Genomic DNA, 21,787 nt, shown 5'->3' with positions numbered 1-21,787 from the left:
AAGGTCCTCATCTGATTCCTCTCTGAGTCTCCAGAACCTGCCTGGGGCTGGGTGCCCAGTAAGTGCTAGTGAATAGGTTTCACCTGAGTACCCACCATGAGAAGAAAATGTTTAAATTGTCAGTACCCCTTGAACCTTTGATCCACCAATCAAATACCCGAATCTGCAGGTTCTTGTCCCGTCCAGAGCTGTATCAATACCCTCAGATTAATTTCCCTCCTAAGGGGAAGAAAGGCAGGCGCTGGACAGCGTGTAGTGGATTAGATGGTAGAGTGTCGCCTAGAGACTAGGGTTAGGCAGCTACAGGAGGGTGTGCTCCAGTGAAAATGTGTAGTTCATTCTCGAGGAGCTTTCCTTGATTCTTCCCTGTAACAAGTTACTTAGCCTCTTTGTACCGCAGTTCGGGTGGGGTTACGAATCCTATTACCTAAAGAGTTGTAAAGCCCTACATAAATGCTAGTTATTGTTAGGCTTTTGAGAGCCTAATAAAGTAGCACCTCAGTGTCACGACACCAACAAAATGCATTTATTACTTCAAGTAATTAGAAGAAACTTCCAAGGCAATACTGCTTTAAAAGTTTGTTTCTCTAAAACCATAACTTCCATTTGTCCCTGGCTCCTCAGGCCCACTTAAGACGACTATAAACGAAGCCACGCCCCCTGGCCCCTAGGCCCCGCCCCTTTCGGTACCAACCTCTACGTTGTAGGGCCCTTCAATATTGAAGGACATTTCTATTCACCAATAAGAAGTGAAGTTTTTGTCAACGTCCGGTGAAGGGTAGGACTTCCTTGCTGTTGCTAAGACACTCTTGTTTTGCTTCTTGACAACACTGGCGGGGGCAAGCTAGCCGCGGCCCGGGCTCCAGCCCCCGCGGGAGCAGGTGAGGCCGCGGGGCTCGGCGGGAGCCGGGTGGGGAGGGCCGGCCCAAAGGGGAGCCGGGAAGCACTGTGGGGCTGGCAGAGCCTCGCCCACCGCGGAGGCCCCACCCCAGTCTCCTCCCTGCTGGTCCTCAGCCCCCGGTCCTCCCAATACCCATCCTCCCACTTAGGAGACCTGCGAGCTCTGTGGGTGACGAATTCGCGGTCGCGATGTCGGCAGGCCGTTTCTGCCTTCCTCCTCCGTTGAGGCCCAGTCCACCGTTGCGTTCCCTCATACTCTCCGACCCGAACCCTGCCCCCAGCACCTGATCTCCCCCACCTTTCGCGGGGTAATTCCTCCTACCCGAGGCTGGGCCTGTGGTCGCCAGAACCTTGGCCCAGACCTGTTGACTTGGAAAGTAGGTGACGTGCTGGGATTCCAGGCTGGTCATTTCCTTCCTTGAGCCTCAGTTTCCCCATCTGTAAACTAGAAGTTGGGCTGAATGATCTCTAAGGCCTCTTCTACTCCGACGTTCAAGGATGTGGTTCTCTGACCCAGCTGTAGGCCTCCCTGAGGACGTGCTTCCCATTGGAGGAATCGGGTGAACTTAACAGACCTGGTTGGGATTCCCAGTGGCAGGACCCGAGCAAGTTACTCAACCTCCCTGGGCTCGTATATACGATCAGGATGCAACAGAGCATCTCCTCTGGGAGTTCTCGGGATGCTATGAAGTATAAAGAGCCCAGTGCAGTATAGAGCCAGTATTTGTTACTTTCCTTCCTTTGTCTCGTCCCCACATTTTCCCCCTCAGAAGTGCCACCAGCTCCTAGTGTGAACGGCCATTGCTCCCTTTGACCCTCCAATCCAGATCTCCAGCTCTGATCTTTCTGCTGGGTTTCCCTGTGAGGGATACTGTGGGCGGGGGTGGGGTAGAGATGGACTGGTGCACTGATGTGGTGGTTGGACTCCACGGCTTCCCTTCTGCCCGCGATGATCCCTGGTTTTGTGATTGCACACTTCTGATGAGACACCTCCATTTGCGTGTTTTGCCAGCAACTTAAACTCAGCAGTTCTGAAATCAAACTGGCCTGCCCTCTCCCTATCCGTCTGTTACACGGATGCTGTTCCATCTACTCCACTCTAGGCGAGGCGTCCTGCGTCTCCCAGGGCCGGCACCACCCTCCTGGGGCATGGCGCTGTCGTGGTCATTCTGCAATGCCCGTCCCACTCAGTCCGTTCCCAAGTTGCTTTGATTCTGCCTCAGCAAGGATCTCACGTCCCTTCATTTCGGAAGCCACCACTGGGTTCAAGGCTTTAATGTCTGTCACCTGGACCATTGCTGTAGCTTCCTAACTGGTGTCCCTACCTCTCATCCTCCCTCCTCCTCCTAACTCAGTTATATTGACAGAGTAAGTTTTCCCCAAACACAAGGACGTCACCAGCCCCAAAGAGACTCCAAAGGGCTTCTCATTCCCCACTAAAAATATGCACACTTCTTAGGCCTGGGTTTTCAGGCCCTTCCACACCTCCGCAACCTGACCCTGCCGTCTTCCCCTGGCCTTCTTCCTCTCGTCTCCTTTTCCAGCTTCTGTCCTCCAGCCTCGTTGGACTCTGGACTCCAACAGAAAATGCTTGGAGTTTCTACTTTGTTCCTCTCTCTGCCCAGAAGGTCTCCCTCACCTTGTCCACCTGTCAACATCCCTACTCACTCACCTTGTAAGGCCTGACTCAAACACCGCCCCTGCGTCCAAGCTGTTCTTGCTACCCTCTCTCTGCCCCTCTAGAATCCTCCTTTTTCCTCTGTGCGTGCACCTGTCTGTGCCACGTACTGCTTTCTCCTCGAGCCACAGTCAGTTCCTCACGTGCGTGTGCCGCTCTCTCCAACTGTACGCTCCTCGACAGCAGGGACTGGCTCTTGCCCAGAGAGAAGTAGATGGAAAAGCATAAGCTCAAGTCATACATAGCTGATCGGACCCCAGCTCTTCCACGTGTTAGCCAAGTGCAATGTCACTTCCCTTGTCTCAGCCTGCACGGCCATCAGAAAAGTAGGGGTCACAGCGCCCATCTGACAGAGTTATCGTGGAGCCCATGAGGCCCCACAGGTGGAGCGCCCGTCCTGTCGCCTGGCTTAACGTCAGTGTTCAGCACCTAGTGTGGGGTGAAATGGTACGTCCTCTCCCCCGCAGGGGCCGATGAACTGTGATCTGGTTACAGTGTAGATACTGTTGGTCTCCTATGTGTGCCACGTGCCAGACTTCACGCTCTGGAGCATCTATAGCGGAAGGAAGTCCTTCCCCGCAGGCGACTGTCCCAACTCACTGCTCGCTGCTAAGTCATGACTGGCTGCGAGATGTCACCAGATGTGAGCAATTGTGAATGACATTTTTTGAAATAAGTCTATGCTAACTCCAATTTATGTTTGTGATAATGTCACTCATAGTCTCTTGCATTCACGTCTGTGCTCCTCAGTGGGAAGGGGGCGGTGGGAGACTGTGGAACCTGCTGTTAGTGGTAAGAGCTGTTTCCAGGCGGAGCGGATAGGAGTGGGGGTCACGGCTTTCTGTTGTGCTTTGCGTCTCCACCAGGATGTCTGGGACGTCATCCACATCGGTGTATGACACAAGTTGGTGTTACTTGTTTATTGTATTATATAGTTGCATCATATTATACATAAAGAAAATGTCAGTTTTTAACTTTAGTCCCTCATTCGGTTGAATTTTCATTTGTTGATTTGAGCGAGAAAGAAACATCGATGTGCTATCCCCTTATTTACGCATTCATTGGTTGCTTTTCGTCTGTTCCCTGATGGGGACACCGACCCCACAGCCTTGACCTATGGGGATGACGCTCTAACCAACTGATGTTCCTGGCCAGGACAAGAAGCTCTCTCGATCTCTCCCTCCCTCCCTTCCCTCTTCCACGTCTTCTCTCCCTCTTTGCCCTTCCCCATGCTTTAAGGCACATCAGAAGTTGTCACTGGACCTCAGCAAAGGTCCATGAGGGAAATTAAGGGCAGTTTTTAAAAACCTCTGTGTGTATATGAAAGGCAGCTCTCTTTTCCTACGAAGGACCGTCCTTTATTCTGCAACCATCTGCTTCTTACTGTGAACACTTTGCTTTGTAGTAGGTGGTGGAGTTTTTAATGCTCTTAGCAAAGTTTTCCAGTGTTAACCCTGTGTCTGCTTCCCCCATTTTAAACCGACCTGTGACATCAGGTCTCCCAAGCCCTGTTTCCTGACCTCACCACTGCCGTCTGGGATGCATGCCCCAGACCTTAGTTCCTCTCCCCACACCTTACCAGCTGTGCTCTTTGGTTGCCGGGGCAGAGGGTGGCCGTGGCAGGGGAAGGCAGGAGGACAGTCGAGGAGCGCAAGCTGTGTCCCTGATATGGCTGGAAGCAGGAGCCATGCCTGGACTGGTGGCATGGAGGACTGAAGGTGTTTGTGTTTCTCTCTCGTGTCCTACTTGCTTGTGACAGGGGAGAAGGCACAAAGGCGGAGTCAGTAGACTCGATGTGGGTTTGGATCCTGGCTCTGTCATTGCTGGCTGGGCACCCGTGGGCCCGCATCAAAGCCTCTCTGAACCCCAGGTGCCTTGTCTGAGCTCCATGGTGTGTCACAGGAGGAAAGGAGATGACGGGTGTGTCACAGGAAGAAAGGAGATGACGGACAGGAAAGCACAGTGTAGCCATTCCACCTCACCCAGCCCCGGCCCACACCGTGCGGGCCAACTGCTGCAGCATGGACGCAGCGGCTCGCATGGTGTGGAACTCGGAGTGCAGCGGCCGGTGTGGCTGAGTGCGAGGATGTTTAGTTGGCTGGTGTATGAGGAAGGACACTGGAGCTTCCGGTCTCACTGCGCCAGTGACAAGAATCTGCATTTACTGTAGAGTCCCTTCTTAGTCCCAGCTTCCAGATGAGAAAATGAGGCTTACAGAGGTAAATGCTTGTCTGAGACAGACCGAGTTGTGAGTTCAGATCTGCCTGTGGAGCCCGCACTCCCAACCACGCGCCCTGCTCTGAGTGTGCCTGCCGTCCCCCAGCTGCCTGGTGGTAGTCAAGGGTGTGGGCCAGGGAGTGGCAGGCATTGAGTGGGGGGGGGGGGCGCCCCCTGGGGGGCTGGCAACACTTCGGGCCTTATTTCCCAGAATCCATTCATTTCCTCCCATCCCTCCCACATTCTCTAACCCCCTTAAAGATTCTTCCCAAATGCACCAGAAGCCAAATAATAAGGGGTGACTGAGGACAGTGCCATAAAAGAACAAGGGACAGTGGGACAAGGAACGCTGGCTTTGACAAGGCCACGAGAGGTAAAGAGCCCTGTGACTCTGGTTACCTAGGAGCAGCCTCCCCTCAGATATGGGCGAGGCTGCACGGGCCCACGTGCGCCAGGGCGGGCCCTGGGGTGGGTGGAGCCCTGGCGCCCGCAGACTCGAGCACCCCGGCCGCGAGTACTCCTGCATTATTGAAGGGCTCTCTTTTAGGCCTGGTGTGATTCTCTCTGGCCTGGAGCTGTCAGGTGCGCCCTCGTCTGCGTGGAAGATTGATACAGTTACTAAACTCCAGCTCTATTTTGGGTGGCACCCCTTCCTCGGGGTTTTGAGTCCTGTCTGAATGACTGTGGCTGGACTCCGAGGGGACTGCGTCACAGAACTCCTGCCTCTCCGCACGTGGAGCACCCCCGGAAGCTGCGCCTCTCCGTTCTTTGAGTCCTGTCCCTTCGGAAGCCCCGAAGTGCCCGTAGTTGTTCTGAAAAGCTGTTCGCATCCATGGTCTTTAATAAACATGGCCGAGTCCCGTTGACAGTCCTGGCTGGTGGCATGGCGGCAGGAAGAGCAGTGGGTTGGTGATCGTTCTGAGAACCTTACGTTTTCCAGACGCTCACGTGCACACCCCTGGTCCCGCACCAGCTTCAGAAGCCAACACGGCATTGTCCTGTTTCGCAGCGGAGGGGACCTGGGTCAGGTTAAACACTCGCCCAAGGCTGCAAAGCAAGGAAGAGGGAAGAAGCACGTCGGTTATAGAATTGGTGCTCAATCCCAAACCCCCGGCCTCCTGGTCCCGCACCTTTTCCACTCCACAGGGCCATGCCCCTTCCCCCCACACTCCCGATGGCTTCTCCCCTGTGTTCCTGAAGAACGGGCTTTGGTCACACTCCTGTCTCATTGGGATTCCTGACACTGACGGGGAGTCTGAGCAGCTGCCGCAGACCCCGACCTCCCGGAGCGCAGGCACGCGCACGGTTGCCTCTGAGTTCCCTTCCAGGCCCCGCCATGCTGGCACTTCCTAGCCCGGGGAGGAATTGACTCACACTGAAATATGTAGGTGGAAGGTGCCTAAGCAGCTGCTTCAGCATTTTAAGTTGTTCCCACTTGAAAATCTCAGGGGGCAAACAAACCCTAAAGCCCTTACTTACCCTTTGAGCATTGGTGTAGCCACCACCTTCTGCCCCCTTGGAAACGTGGAGGAGGAAGCAATACTGTGGACATGGAAACAGGCCTTGACGTCCATGGGCAAAGACAAAGTGATTCACTGGACTCTGAGATAAGGAGCGTGAGCAGAAAGTACAATGAGCTTGTGCTTGGTGATTTGCCAGTATATAGAGAGAGACAAAAACTACTAATATCTGAATGGTGCGAGCGCTCAGAACTGATAAGAGGAGCCGTCTGTCCACCGAGGAATCGGAAAATGCCAGCGTGGTGGGACGGCGGCGTTGGCGGCAGACTTCCCGCCTCGGCGAGGGAACGGACAGAGTGGGATGGCGCTGAGGGCTTCTGAGGCATTGGAGAGTGGGAGAAAATGAGAGCGCAGCCAGAGGAAGCACGCAGAGGCTCGTTGCTTGGCCAGACAAGGTCAAGTCAGCATGGGGACGCTGGACCCTGGAAGGGGAGGTCAGCCATCAGTCTCACTGCTGGAACCCCAGGAGCCACACTAGTGGCCATACACTCAAAGTTGGTTTGGGGGGTGCCTGCTGGGTGCCAGTGCCCTGAGAAGGCCCTACGAAGGGTTAGGGGTGCCCACCCTGGAGCGCGGCCCAGACTCACACCCCGGCTCCGCTGCTCCCTCGTGGAGAGACCTCAGGTGGGCAGCGTGGCAGCTGTGTGCCTCTGTTGGTACAGGACCCAACCCACAGGCCTGCTGCAGCGACTGGCTGAGCAGATGCGCGAAGCGCTTTGAACAGTGGTCAGCATACTGCGAACCCAGTGAATGTCACCTGTCCGTGCCCACCTGTCAGTTACTGTGCAGGCATCCTTGGCGTTCGGGGCCTATGCCGTGAAAGTGACTTCGTTTGGAAACGGGGGAAGTGCTGAAATAACACTCGTCTCTAGTTGTTGGGTGTGGATTTGCTAAAGAGGGTTTAACCACCTGGAGGTTCGTATTCACTTGTATTAGCACTTCCTCCGAGATAGAAAAGGCCTTTGAATTAGAGGATAGATTGAGTTATAGGAGAAACACCAGGATTTCCAGCAATACTCCTAGTCCCTTAGCATCCAGGCCCATCTCTTTAGGAAGAGCCTCATCTGTTGTTAGTTAACTGGATTTGGAAAGACAAAAAATGTATACATGTGCATCCGGCTTTATAACTTTCCAGTCATGGCCATGTGCGTTCTCTCACTTGATCCCCCCAAGCGGGAAGGCGGGCCAGCGTGCTGAGTGCTGGCCACGCTCCTGGCTCTGTGACCGTGGCTTCCATGCGTGGTCTCATCTGATTCTCAGAACAGCCTCATGAGACAGATGTGCCGGCCCTCATGTTGCTGCTGAGGAGTGTGAGGCCCAAGGCCACACTGGGGGGAGCAGCAGCGGCAGCGGGAACACCCAGCCTCCAACTCCTGGGCCAGCCAGACAGGGCAGGGTGGCCCGAGGGGCCCTGGGCAGGAAGAGCTGGAGAGCCCAGCATGCCAAAGAGGACAGAGCACCGCTGTCCCCACTCCTCCTGCAGATCAGGGGCCTGTGGAAGGAGGCCTTTGCTCTCCCATAAGCCCAGGACTGTGGATCGTGGCCTGATAGGAACTTTAATCACGTCTGCTGAAAAACAAGACCACGCACGTAGTGGGCATGCAGAGAGACTCTGTTTGTTCACGGCCATCTCCTGGCTCTGTCGCCAGCCTGGCCGGCAGGCAGCGTCTCCCCTGCTGACGACAGTGTGGGCCCGCAGCACCACGCTGGTGCGCACTGAACCGGGCCCAGCATCTCAGGCTGAGTCATCCGCCCGTCTGCAGACTTGCTGGCCATTTGGAAAAGGATGCGGAGGAGTGAAGACCGGGAGGTGTCAAGTTGTTACTGAGACATTTCTAATTTGTGATGTGTGGATTTAAAGCCAACTCTCTTGTCCTGGTTTTTCCTGTTTTCTGCAGCACGCCTTGGGGAAAGAGAGTTTCTGCTCCCGCCGAGCTGGCAGGGCCTGTGTCCTGAAGCGCCTGTGTGTGTCTTCGTCGCCAGTCCCAGCACCCCCGGAAAGCCCGCTGCCTCCTCCTCGGCCGCAGTGGAGGGATCATGGGAGAAGTGGAAGGGAAGAAAGATGAGGCCGATTATAAGCGACTGCAGACCTTCCCTCTGGTCAGGGTGAGCCCCGGGGAAGGGAGGCGGGGCGCCAACAGGACCCGCACGCCAGAGCGAGGTGGGCGAGCCAAGGGGAGGAAGTTCAGAAGGGCTTCGCTGACTTGGAGCTGGAGATACAGAGGTCGGCAGTAATCATTCTTTCATTCATTCATCCACTCAACAAGTATTTGTTCAGGCCACTCACTGTATACCGGACACTGTCCGAGGCACTGTGGGTATAGTCGTGAACAAGGCAGACAAAGGCCCCGCCCACGTGAAGGAAAGGTTTAAACAGCATAGTTTCCAAGCAGGTCTATGGGAAAGGCAGGTTCTCTTCTCAGCCTCTGAGTGAGGCTATCAAGTAGGCAGTCGGATGTGGTAGTCTGGAGCCCAAAACGGATCAAACGGGGATGAAATTGTCGGACCCCTCCTCACAATAAGTAAATCCATGGAACAGGCTGGGACCTCCCAGAGAGCAGGTGGCTGGAGGGGAGCAAAGGGTGGGGACGAGCCCAGGGCCCTGCAGCCCTGGGGCAGGGAGGGGACCCAGCAAAGTGGACTGAGAAGCAGCAGCCAGAGAGGCAGGGAGAAAACCGTGAGCCACCGCGAGCGGCCGGGCTGTCCCTTCGGACTCTGGGCTGAGGCCCAGCTCTGCTCTGAGGCTGCTAGTCAGCCATCTCCGCAGCCGGCACTCTCTCCTGCCTGGGCCGGCTCCCGTCCCCAGGTCCTCGGGCTGGCACGTGGTGCTGGTGACGCTTCGTCCCTCAAGGAAGGGCCTGGGCCTCAGAGCCCACGTGGCTCCACTTGAGCCCGGGCCACAGTTCCCAGCCGCACTCCCTGAGCAAGGAGGTGGGTTGCCTCTGTGGGCTCTGCCCGGGGCCGTGCCGGGGCATTTGCCCAGTGTCCAGGCCTTAGGCTTGGCACAGAGAGGCCAGCCCAGAGACTAGGCCGTGGGCTAAGCCTCTCTCTGTCTGTCGCCCCGCCCTGTCCCTAGCACTCGGACATGCCAGAGGAGATGCGAGTGGAGACCATGGAGCTGTGTGTCACGGCCTGTGAGAAATTCTCCAACAACAACGAGGTATTGCCACTGGTCAGGCAGCCCCTTGGGCCTGTGGTGACCCCCCATGGGTAAATCAAGCACCCCAGTCCCCACAGCCAGCACAGAGAGTCCTGCTGGGGCCAGGCTAGTGCCTTCCCTGGGAGCATTTGTAGCCCAGGGAAGGCCAGTGAGGGAAGAGGCTGGTGCTGTCTGCGGGCACTGATCTGGTGCCCACGCCCAGTCCTAGAGGGGCCAAAGCCAGAGGGGTCTTGGCGATGCTCCTGCACCCTGTCTCAGGTGGGCTGCTGAGTAGGGCACCTTTCCCTTGGCTCCATGCCAGCAGAGAACAGGCCCACCCAGGCATTCATGCATGCGTCCATTCATCCATCTGAAAAGATCTGACACCATCTTTGCGCCAGGCACCGTCCTGGGAACTGGTGATGGGGCCCCTGGGCATCAGCGTGGGGATCCCGGCCATCGGGCTGGTGGCGACCGAAGAGGTGGTCAGCGTCACAGCAGCCAGTGAGGAGACAGACCCTGGCCCATGAGAGCCCAGGCTTTGGGCCAGCCAGGCCCGAGTTCCAATCCCACTCCCAGCCCTTCCCAGCTCTTTAACCTTCGATAAGCCGTTTCTCGTCTCTGAGCCTGTTTCCTAGTCGGTACCGGGGGTGGGGGTGCTGCGCCCTCAGTGGGGGGTGGTGAGGGCGTGTGTTCTGGGGGGTGTGGACCAAGTGCTCAGGGGCACCTGGCACCGGGGCCGGGTGGGGCTGCTGGTGCTTGGCAGGTGCCTGAGCCTGGGACCTGTCCCACGAGGACCAGGGCCTCTGCCCTTCCCCCAACCTCTTCTTGAAAGAAGCTTCCTGAAGGAGCATGTGCAGGAAGGGGTGGGGCTGTCGCCCTGACCCAGGAAGCAGTCCAGCTTCTCCCCCCAGAGCTTACAGAACCGTCAGGGAACAGCCTTTCTGTTCCCTGAGGGTAAACCCGACACCCGCAGCGGCAGTGACAGTCCTGTACCGTCTGCGAAGGGCTTTTGGAGATGCGACTTTCTTTAGTCCTGGAACAGCCCGGGACCGACACCAGAAACACGCCAAGTGGCGGGCCGGAGCTCGAACCCAGGGCCCCATGTCCTGACCTGGTGCCTGCTCCGCCACCTGAGACAGTGTCCGCCTGACCGGTGAGACTGTGTCTGCTTCCCCGTCCCTGTGCAGCGGCCCCTGACGGGGGGCCGCGTGGAGACCCCCTGAAGGTCCGGGAGCAGTAGAACAGCGTCGACAGGGCCGCAGGCCTTGCTCTCACCAGGTGCCAGGTGCCAGGCGCCAGGCGCAGTCTGACTGCTGCTGCCTGTGGAGGGGGCTGGCCCATGCACCCCGCCACATGCCCAACGAGCGTCCCCTCTGTTCCAGAGTGCCGCCAAGATGATCAAAGAGACCATGGACAAGAAGTTCGGCTCCTCCTGGCACGTGGTGATTGGCGAAGGCTTCGGCTTCGAGATCACGCATGAGGTGAAGAACCTCCTCTACCTGTACTTCGGGGGGACCCTGGCCGTGTGTGTCTGGAAGTGCTCCTGACACTGCCCCCCTCCCCCTGACCCTGACCCTGACCCCGACCCTGCAGGGCCTGTTCATGCCTGTCATCTGGCATGGGGGCAGCCCCAGGCAGGCCCTTGGCTCACGAAGGAGAGCGTGCTGTCTTTCTTTTGTCCTGTGTGCCCATGTCCTGAGCCATGCCCAGTGTGTGAACATGCTGATATCTCTACCCCAGGCTCCCAGCCACCTCCCTCCGGGGCCGGGGTGTGCAGAGGCAGCAGGCAGTGGTCTCCATGCAGGAGGGCAGGAAGGTGGAACTTTTCTCCCAAGGACATGCCAGCCCCTCCTGTCTCAGGGGCCGAGTCCCCTCGCACCTGGGAGCCCCCTGCCCTTCCACCCCAGCACTGCTGGCAGGTGTCCACTGTCCTCGTCCTGACGGACCATATGCAATGGCCCCAAGAAGGAGCCCGTCCTCCCCAGGGGCACTGGCAGCTTCTCTCCTGTCTGGAGAAGCGGTGACTCTCCAGAGCCCCATTCCCGCCCCCGACGCCAGGCTTCGGGAACCTTCTCCGCTGCCTCCACCGTGCAGTTGGTGTCCAGTGGCCGAGGGTGTGGGGACTGCCGCCGCACAGTCTCTCGAGGTGCCGCGGAGCCTCGGTGAGCCGCCGGGCCAGGGCGCACTCACCGAGAGGCCTGTTTGAGCAGGGAACCTGGCCTGCCAGCACTTCTCATCAGGGACCGCACGCCGCTTTGTACTCCTGTTCCGCTGGGTTTTCTACGTTCTTTCTGCGTGGGGGGAGCGTTTTAGTAGAAGGGTGAAGCCTATTTTACATAGCGGTCTTATTTATATAAATGTCTTGCTTTTTACAATTAAAATGGCCAAAAACTGACTTGGTCTGTAGCCTCTGGAGGTTGGGGGAAGCTGTGATTGGGACCCCCAACCTGTGGTGTCCCCGGGGGCCCAGAGAGGCACCTGGCCAGAGAGCAAGGCTGCTGGAAACCCTGGGCCCTGGCCAGGACGGGGCCTGTGGACACTCCCTGGGACAGCCTTAGTGGCCAGACTGAGCTACTTTAAAGACGTTTTCAGTCTCACATAATTTAGTTCAGCTCAGAGACGTTTATTCAACAGCTACTGAGTGCCAGGCCCTGTGAGCGCGGGTGCGAGGGCAGGAAAGCTGCAGACCCGCCCTCAGTGAGCTTCCAGCAGACTGGGGAGGGACACTAATGACGGGAAGTGGCAATGGATGTGACAAACGCTAGGACCAGGCATTCTGGAAGGAGGAAGGAGGGGCTTCACGCACAGCTGAGTGAGTAAACGACGGCCTCTGGCAGGGTGAGGCCAGAAAGCCAGCTCTTGAAGGGAGAGTGGGCTTCGCGGGGGGGCGGGGGGGGTGCTCCAGTCTGAGGCATGGGGGAGTAAATGCAGGGGTGGATGTGACTTGCAAGTGAGGGGGCCACATGGCAGGACCCGGGCCTGGCCTCTGGGTCACAGTCTCAGTCCTGAGAATGCTGGACACGGGCAGAGCTGGGTGCCTGTCCTCCCTAGCCCACCTTCCTCCCACCCGAGGTCCCTCTCCTTAGATGGCCCATGCAGGGTGGCCCAGGATTCCTGGGCCCTGGCTCAGTGATGCCGTTGTGAGGCTGAGTCCCATTATAATGAGACCTGCTGGCCTGCTAAAGCTTGCCCGGATGGACGGAGACCAGTGTGGCCGAGCAGGGGGAAGAGCCTGTGGGTTCGCTGAGAACCAAGTGCTCGCTGGGGTTGCTGCTGCCGGGCGAGCCGAGGGCAGCGGGGCAGACCAGCCGAGAAGCCGAGAAGTCCGTGTCACTGCCTCACAGCTGACCTAAGCCCTCTGGGACCTGAGGCCAGGAGATGGGGAGGTGAGGTGGCCAGCTCCTTGGCCTGGCGCCTGTGCTGGCCAAGCCCTGCACCCCACCAGGTGCTCCTGGAGAAGCTGACGGGGTGCAGGTGGGAATGAGAGGAGACGGGGGCAAAGCCTGGAACAGCTACAGGTGACTAACCACCTACTTTGTGGCTCTTCTCTCCTCTGATCTGCTGAGTGCCGTGCCAGAGAGTGAGGCTGGGCGGCCGGGAGAGTGGGCTCTGAGGTCTGGAAATCCGGCTGGGGCCCAGCCCTGCGCTTTCTCTCGGTGCCTTGGCTGCCCGTCCGTGGAATGAGGGTGAAAAGCGCCAGCCTCCTGGGGCTGTTGGGAGGCCCCAGTGCATGCCGTTCCCGTACTTACTGTGCACCCCTGGGCATGCTGTTTTCCTTTCTATTGCATGGGGTGGGGGAGTGTCGGGGGGGCGACCCCCAGCTCCCTCAGGACCAGGTGGAAATTCAGCACAGTCAGACCGGTGAAGGGCAGGTGAGCAGACATGCCCTAGCCAACATGCAGGACAGCGGCACCCTGTCCCCACCTCCCCTGCCCACCCATGCTCCCAGAGGGTCAGAGGGCAGCGTGCTCGCTGTGGGGCCAGCCGGGTGACCAGGACCCTGGCAGCTGTGTCTCCCAGGGGTTTCTTTCCTGATCTCAGTGTCTTTGCTTCCCTCCTGTCCCCGAGGCCCGTGCCAATCAAAGGCACCTTGACCTTCCTCCTGGCCATGCCAGCTCATGGCCAGTGATTCAACAAGCCTGCTGACGGAGGCCTGAAGCAGGGGACCAAGCAATGAAGACTACACCATCTTGAACAGCACAGAGCCCACAATCTGTTGAGGGGGACAGACCCAGGAACAGTAAAGCAGGATGCATTTAAACCATCTGCCCAGAGAAGAGAGAGGGTGGGGTTCAGGGGAATGGGGGGTTCACAGAGGAGAGCCACCCTCACTGTGCAGGGCACAGGAGGGGTGGGATGGGGGGGTGCAGGGGAAGGCACCGTCGGTTGAGGGGTGACAGCATGTGCAGGAAAAGGGTGACACAGGGAAGCCAGGGTGATGCTCAGCGAGGGAAGGGGTTGGGAGTGAAGTTCACCAGAGGGCACGAGACGGGGCCAAAGGTGAAGGGTTCGCTGGGGTTGAGGAGGAAGAAATGCCTTTAGCAGGCACTGGGCTCCCTCCCTTATGGCCACAACGTCCTCTGTTTTCGACAGACCTTCAAGGTGGTGACACTGTCCCCATTTACAAATAAAGAGACCCAGGCCAGAGGACAAGACATCGTGCCCAGGGTCCATCTAGGCAGAGACCCAGGCCAGGCCCTGAACCCAACCTGCCAGCCTCCAGCGCCCTGCGCTTTCCCAGCACAACTGCCTCCACAGGTCCTGTGTTTGCCCGCACCCCGCCGTGAGCTGGGTCCCTGCGGCCTGTCCCCAGTGCCTCAATCCTTCTGGCTTCTAGCATCTTCCTCAGACCTGCACCTCGCCCTCCGCTCACAGCTCAGCAGCCCCGGCGTTTCCTGGGCAGAGGCAGGGGCGCAGCCCTTGCTGCCCCCGCTCCGCAGCTATCTGCTTGTGGGGAGCCCTTCCTCCTGGGCCCAGCCAGAGTCCGTGGGGGGCACTGGAAGCCTTTCCAAGCACATCTGGAGGCCAGGTCACCCAACCCTCAGTGCCCTGTGCCACTGGGACAGCAGTGAGCCCCAGCCAGGCCAGAGAGACGCCCCCAAGGGGCTGCAGACTCCAGAACCAGAGGCCTCACCAGAGGGCGAGCAGCGAGGCGGTCAGAGTGAGAAGGTGGAGGGCGAGGACGGGTACTGGGCGCCTGGCAACCAGGCCTGTGAGCGCACTGCCAAGGGGGCAGGCGCCGCTGAAGCTCTCAGTGGGGCCTCTGGAGAAACCTGCTGGTGAACGTTTAACGTTGTCTTGGGAGTGTAGCAGGCAGCTCCCAAGTCCCACTCCTGCCGCCTCTTCCAGGAACAGCCTGCAGGCAGGCAGGGGCGTGTCCCCTGGGCTGGTGGGGTCGGCCCAAACCCGTGACCACCCTGCCCCCAGCAGAAGTGACTGAGCCGTGAAGCCAGGCTCCTCGGGCCTAGGAAGCAGTGCCCTGGCCAGGGTGGCTCGGGACTGAGCTCGGGTTCGATTCCCAGGCAGGGTGCCTGCGGGGGGGTTCAGGCCAGGGCGCCAGTTGGGGGTGTGCGAGAGGCAACTGACCATGTTTCTCTTGCAGATCGATCTTTCTCTCCCTTTCCCCCTCCCTTCTCCTCTCTCTAAAGTAAATAAATAAAGTCTTAAAAAAAAAAAAGAAGAAGAAGAAGCAGCAGACAGCATCTGCTTCTGTCCTTCAGACCCCTCCCCAAGTCTGGGAGCGGGTTGTTCAAAGTCAGCCCCAGCCAGCCCCCTGCTCTGTTTCCCTGTTCTCATTACGTATTTAGGGCGACTGCTTCCCACCGCCAGCTGCTGTCTTTCATCCTTAGAAAGGCGGGGGCGGGCGGGTTGGAAAGACGACCAGAGGCAGAAGCTCTGAATTGGTATTAGTAATATTTTCAGGCTGCTCTGGCTGGGTGGCTCAGTTGGCTACAGCGTCGTCCTGATAGGCCACGGTTGTGGGTTCGATCCCTGTCAGGACACATACACGAATCAACCGATGAGTGCATCAGCAAGTGGAACAACAAACTGAAGTTTCCCTCTCTAAAATCAATAAATTAAAAAGTTTTAATAATAATATTCCCTAACTGTTGGGTGTCCCAAGTGTGCCAGGCAATTCACCGAGCATTTCCCACGTTCCAGCTCATTTAATCCTACGTCCACTCTGTGAGGACGTCGCTGAAGCTCAGAGAGGCTAAGCTCCAGGCCACACAGCAGTTAAGTGGCGGAGCCAGGATGCTTCATGGGCCAGGCCTGCGGCACCAGAGCCCCAGCTCTGGAACCTCTCAGGAGGTCAGCCTGCCAGCGGGGGCAGGCCCCTCTGCTTCTTGATCTCCATTTCCTCACCTGCAAAACGGTTCGAACCTCCTGCCCTGCCTGCTTCCCAAGGTTGCTGTAGGGCACTGGGGAGATGGTGGCCACAAATGTGGACGTGTTTTAAAGTTGGAAGGATTTGGGTCAGGGTCAGTCCGGAGAGCCGTCCCCCAGCCTCAGGGGTGGTCAGATGGATGGACAATGGTCAGATGAATAGACAGATGACAGCGGATGTTGAGTGGAAAGCAGACGGATGATGAGTGGGTGGATGATGGAGGATGGATGATGGAGGGGTGGAAGAGTCTTCAGGAAGCTTTGAGCAACGGCATGTGAGGCAGGTGCATCAGCAGCGACTGGGTCAGGGAATAACCTTGACCCTTGAATTCTGAAGCATTTGGCCACTTTTCCAAGCCACTCACAGAAGACCTCAGGTTTGTCTGGGACTCACAGTCACTTCACTTTGACCTGGTCCCTAAGAGCCGGTGAGAGTCCAGAAGCGGCAGGAGGGGATCCCCGAGGGTGAGAGCATCGCTGGAGGGCAGGGAGGCAGGAAGAGCCCGGGGCTTGCAGTTAGCCCTGAGTTCCAGCCGCTCCACTGTCAGGCCACATGACCTTGAGCTAGTCCCTCGGGCTCCTGAGCCCTTTCCTCCTTGTGGGTAAGTTGGGGAGACGCCCTTGTGCTCCCACCCCAGAGGTCCCTGGGGGCCGGGGTGTGGCGTGGTAGGCAGGTCTCCGTTAGCTCCTGTTGTTGGAGCCTCTGCCAAGCACTGACATTGGCGGTGGGACATCGGCTCAGCCCCCACACCCAGGTGGGCCTGGGACAGCCCCTCTCAGTCCCTCCTGCTGTCCTGCTAGTCTTTCCAGCTGTCACTCAGCAAATAGTTAGCGTGCTCTGGCAAGATGCCAGGCCCTGTGCAGGGAAAATAGGTACCACTGTGGCCCCTGCCCTCGGGGCACAGAGTCAAGGGGACACACACTTGGAAGGGACGTCCCGGAGAACACCGGGCAGGCAGAGCTGCAGCCGGGCCAGCAAATGCCAGGAGATGCGGGTCCCGAGCAGGAGCCCCGGATCGCACTGGCGGGGACAGGGGCTCCCCACAGCATCCACGGTCTGAGGCCCTTCCAGGAGCCCAGGGACCCTTGCCTTACATACCCACAACAGGGCTAAGCAGAGGCTGTGTACACAGCTGGTACTCAATAGATGTAGTAAGTGAATGCCATTGTCAACCTTTTGTTTAGTTGCCAAAACTTTCAGCACATTCTTTGTGCCGGATTCTGCTGGGACCAGGGAACACAGCACAGGGTGACGCGTGTGCCACCGTGAGGAGCCAACAGGGACAGTTCCACATGCACAGTGCCATCATGTGGGCATGGGGGTGCCTGGGAGGGGCGCTAAGACCAGAGCAGGGAAATCTGAGCCGGCTGGACTTGGAGTTCAACACGAGAGGGAGAAGTCAGGGCAGAGTGGCGAGTCTGCGCATGAGCCCTTCAGCCAAAGAGCTTGGTGTTTCCAGAAAACAAAGCTGTTTGGCGTGAGCGGGGGCGGGAATGAGAGGTGGCTCTGGGGCAGTGGGCCTCCTTCACTGAGGTGAGGTGTGGAAGTGGGTGGAAACGAGTGAGGTGACGGCGTCCACACAGCAGGGTCCAGCCGCCATACAGAGGGCAGGCTGGGGTGAGGCGCTGGCCCACACCACGGTGACAGTGTGCTAAATGGTCCCGCACGCGGCCCCCATCAAGTGTTGGGATGCCCGTGTGGAAGAGGGCCTCCAGGATGCAGGGGCAGGGCATCTCAGGCCTGGGGCCTCCCCCACGCCCAGCTCAGGGCCCCTCTGGAGCTACCTTGGTTATGCACCAGCCCTTGGGAGGTTTGTTCGGGACCAGGGAAGGGATGGGGTAAACGCTGTGTCACTGAATAGTCTGGAGCCCAGCCCTGCCTTTGCCTCCACCCCTTAACCTGCGGCCCCTTCTCCCTCAGCAGCACTGACAACACCCCCGCACCAGCGAGGGCACTTAGCTCACCCAGGCCCCCACCACATCCCCAGGGCCGTGGTGCCCCCTGGGCTCCATCTCTGGGACCCCACTGGGAGACGACACTGCCCCCAGCCCGCAGCTGGCTGGCTCTGGCAGGCGCTGCCTCTCTCTGACTTCTTGCTGCCAGCCCTACCCAGCTCCAGGCTCTGCAGCTCCTGGCACTCATCTCAGTGTCCCTGCTGCTACGCTTGGGCCCCTTTAGGTGGCCTTGTCAAAACCAGGGCAGCCCATGGTCACTTAGCCAGAAGCCATGGGAGCCTGGGGAGCGGCAGGACTTCAGCAGTGGCCAGGACTCCGTGAAGGGGTGCTGCGGGCCACAAAACTGCTGGCCAGCTGCCCGCCCACAGGTGCGAGGCCTGCGCCCGCATGGGGAGAAGGACCAGCCCCTCTGCGCCACTGCAGGGGGAGCTCACATACCCACAACAGGGGTGCCCAATGGCAAAGGTCTGACGGGCCGGACTCCTGGGCGCTGCTGCGGGTCTGGCCAGAGACAGAGCCTCCCCCACCTGCCCGGATGGGCAACACGCGGGGGGCTCTCTGAGGCCTGTAGAGCTCAAGCATTCAGCAACTCCTAGGTGGGGGCTGCTTTCTCCATCTCCGCTGGGCCCCTCTGTCCCAGACTCCCTCTTTTCTGTCTCCTCCATCCCTCTCGACCATCCCCAGCCTCCCTGCCCCTCAGCAAGGCCCCGCCACCTGGGCATCCAGGGCCAGTCCTGACCCCTGTGTCTGGGTCCCAGGGTCAGCAAGGCCAAGCACATTGGCACAGCTGCCAGTCCAGACGCCCAGGGCACCCACACCACCTGAGAACACTTCACATCAACTGGCATGCACGTGGGCACGACCCCCTGGGCCCTGATGGAGGAGGGTGGTGGCCTTGGCCACGGCCAAGTCCACAGTCTGCCTGTAATCCCATCCATGATTCCACCCCCCCCCCCACTTCCCCCACGTCATGTCTGTCGTGCAGTCTTAAGTCTGGGGGAACCCAGCAAAGCCAACTGTAACGTGCCCTGACAACGAGGAGACCCCTTCAAACCCGTTGAGGGAGGACCTGGCAGGGAGCCTGTCAGCTGTGCCACAGGCTGGCCATGTGTCCCGAGACCAGCCACCCCTCTCCCAGCAGGCCGCCTCCTCTGTGACCCAAGGGCCCCCCTTTTTGGTTCAGCACATCCTCCAGCCTGCTGGGACCCGTCCTGCCATGGATCCTTCCTCTACGCTGGGAGTCTTCTAGGAGGCTCGTCTCCTTGCGGCTGGTGGCGGGGGGGAGACCTCTTGTGGCCACACATGGAAATAACATGACTTGCCACCACAGCTTCCGCCAGGACCAGCGGGAAGGAGCTGATGGGTCTGGAACAGCTCTCTGCACCCTGCTCTTCTCTGAGGCCCAGCAGGTCACAGGTCACCTCTTCAGGTACCTTGGGCCCAAATGGGACAAGGTATGGTGGCTTTGAGTCTGTCAGATCTGACCTCCTCCTGCTCTTCATTGGCAAACATTTATTGAGGCCCTACTGTGTGCTCTGCCTGTGTGGGTACTGGAGCAGGCAGGTCCCCACCCTCCGTGAAGTCATGGTCCAGCCTGGCCCAGCGCCCCCGCTTCACACTCTGAGCCCACGTTCCTTCCTGCAGCTTGGCCTGCTTGGGAGTCCCCACCTGACAGTGCCCCCTTGAGCGTGGAGGCCCAGGTGCTAAGGACCTGGCTCAGGGCAGACACCCAGGGCCTGGCAATTCCCTCAGCAGGTCGCCACCCAAGCCCTCTCGCGCCCGCTCCCAGAAACCACCCAGAGCCGGGTTCCAGAATGAGGGCTTGCTCCAGGGGGACACACAGACTGGCGGGAAGGAAGGGGCGTTTGATCGTGGGGAGGGGGGCAGGAGGGGTGCAGGATTCTAGGAGCGGGAGGCAGGCTGACAGTTAGGGGAGGGGTGGGGTGTGCGGTGGAGGCCAGGGCCTGGCTCCGAAGGGTCTGGGGTGGGAGGTGTGGGCTGAGGAGAGGCTGGAAGAGGAAGGCTGAGAAATTGCCTGAATTAGGAATAACCAGCCTTGACCCCAAGAGCAGCACTGTTGAGGATCAACCCCGGAAGGAGGCTGCGGTAACAGAAAGGAACAGGGATGTGGGGGAGAAAACAGGAGAGTCTGGAACACTCCAGACAGAAAAGAGGGTGGCCTGCGGGACACTCTGAGCCTGTGTGGCGAGAGCCTGGGCAGCCAGCCAGCAGGAGACAGTGGAGTGACAGTTGGGCAGGCCTGAGACACGCCTGCAGAGCTGTCCCTGAGTGACAGGTGCCAACTGGGGACTGGGTGTGGGGGCAGGGCAGGTCCTGGGGGCTGGACCAGTTCTGGGAGGGGGAGGGCGAGGGAGGGCTGCTGGAACAAAGACGTGGGAGGGAGCAGACACTGCCAGAGCAGAGGGCTGAGCCTGCAGTGAGCTTTCCAGGGGACCCTAAAGGCAGGACACTCACCCCTTATTGTTGCCGGACAAGCCCGCTGAGGCTTGCCCAAGGTCAGTCACTCCCAAGGGGTGGCCCAAGTCTGCTGTCTGAGCTGTGCACACACGTACATGCACACACGCACACATACCCCAGCTGCAAGAGGGAGCCCTCTCTTGGAGCAGAGTCAGCTCTGGCTGACTCAGCCCCACCCTCCCACCCTCCAGCATCAAGCAGTCAACATACTCAAGCCCACAACTCCGGACCACCAGGCCCTGCAGCCCAAACAACAGCACGTGGGAGTCTCTGGGCTCCGGGAGGCCCTGGGCTGGAGGCTGCGGGCCATGGTGAACTTGGTGCCCAGATCCATGGACCGGAGGCCCTCCAACATGCTGGTAGGCCAGCTTGCTGGCCAATGGGAGTAAGCTGAGCAGACAGGCACATTTAACCTCTGAAGCCCCAGATCAGGTGTGTGCCACCCAGATCCCCCCACACCTGAAGGATTTGGGCTGGCAGGAAGTACAGAATCCCAGGAAACGGGGGGATGGGCACGGTGTTGGGCCCAGAGGAACTGAATGAACCAGTCCCCGGATTGAAATGCCCTCAGCCATGACCAAGGGCCCACCAGTCCTGTGCCTGCTCTGGAGATCACTTCGAGTGACTCGTGAGGGAGCGTTCTTCGCCACCCAGGCTGCAGTGCTGATAGCGGCGTGCTGAGTGAGGACGGCGCCTCTGAGGCTGGTCCCTGCTCTGAGGCTGGTCCCTGCTCGGGAGAGACATGCCGGCCATGCCAGCAATAACACCCCTGTGGGGACTGGTTGCCTCTGCGGAGCCGCATTCGGCTCCTTCTCCCCAGGCCCTGGAGAGCGGCCATCGCACCACCCGGTGTGTCTCCACAGCCACCTGGTGGGAGGGAGGGCGACAGTTGCTGCCCCCGCCAGTGCTGGTGGGGCAGCTGAGGCTGGGGCAGAGACAGAGTGCGCTGTGGTCCTGGAGGTGAGAGCTCAGCGAGTGACGAGGGTGGCGTGGTTCGGAGACGCACTGTGGCTGCGCTGGGGACACAGGTGAAGAATGCAGTGACAGGGCTGGGGTGGGACAGGGACTGTCCCTGTGCTGTGGGCCTGGGAGATCTGCAGTGTCCCCATCCGCTGAGCACTGTCCCTGCAGTGCCCTCTCACCGCTTTGTCCCTGGCTTCTCCTCGCGCCCTCAGGCCCCTGTCTCTGGCAGCTTCCCTGACTCCCCGAATCTGGGTCAGGAGTCATGGCCTGGCACAGTGCCGGGGCCCAGGACACTTTTAGGACCCATGAAAATATTGGAAATTTTTCCCATAAGAAGCAGGGGGCAGGGAATGAGTGTAATCTAGCCTGTTTGTCTTTATACCAACAGAGTCCCAAAATAGAATTTTTATTATTTTTACAAGGAAGAGGCCCATGAAAGCCATACTGAGGCCCTGGCTGTGGGGGACCCTTAGAGGCCAGTGTCCCACCAGGGCTTTGTGTGTGGTGACGACGATCTGTCCCCTCGGCCGCCCTCTGCAGTGGAGC

At 59.1% G+C, this 21,787-nt stretch overlaps 1 protein-coding gene across 2 annotated transcripts; it reads left to right on the top strand.

Moving 5' to 3' along the window:
* The first annotated feature begins 784 nt into the window (after nucleotides 1-784).
* On the top strand, nucleotides 785-11,852 carry DNAL4 (dynein axonemal light chain 4). 2 transcript variants are annotated; one of them, XM_037068491.1, is made up of 5 exons: nucleotides 785-881; nucleotides 8,214-8,421; nucleotides 9,392-9,475; nucleotides 10,840-10,938; nucleotides 11,516-11,852. In XM_037068491.1, exons 2-5 carry the CDS (start codon nucleotides 8,353-8,355, stop codon nucleotides 11,621-11,623), a joined length of 360 nt encoding a protein of 119 aa, XP_036924386.1. In that variant the 5' UTR covers nucleotides 785-881; nucleotides 8,214-8,352; the 3' UTR covers nucleotides 11,624-11,852. The 2 variants fall into 2 exon arrangements, with proteins under 2 accessions (XP_036924386.1, XP_036924387.1); XM_037068492.1 differs by having other exon boundaries at nucleotides 10,840-11,609.
* Nucleotides 11,853-21,787: the final 9,935 nt, after the last annotated feature.

The sequence above is a fragment of the Sturnira hondurensis genome, unplaced genomic scaffold (assembly GCF_014824575.4).
Source record: "Sturnira hondurensis isolate 20B ecotype Veracruz unplaced genomic scaffold, ASM1482457v3 Scaffold0017436, whole genome shotgun sequence".
Lineage (NCBI taxonomy): Eukaryota > Metazoa > Chordata > Mammalia > Chiroptera > Phyllostomidae > Sturnira > Sturnira hondurensis.
The sequence above is the reverse complement of the archived record's forward strand: the minus strand, read 5'-3'. Positions and strand labels throughout refer to the sequence as shown.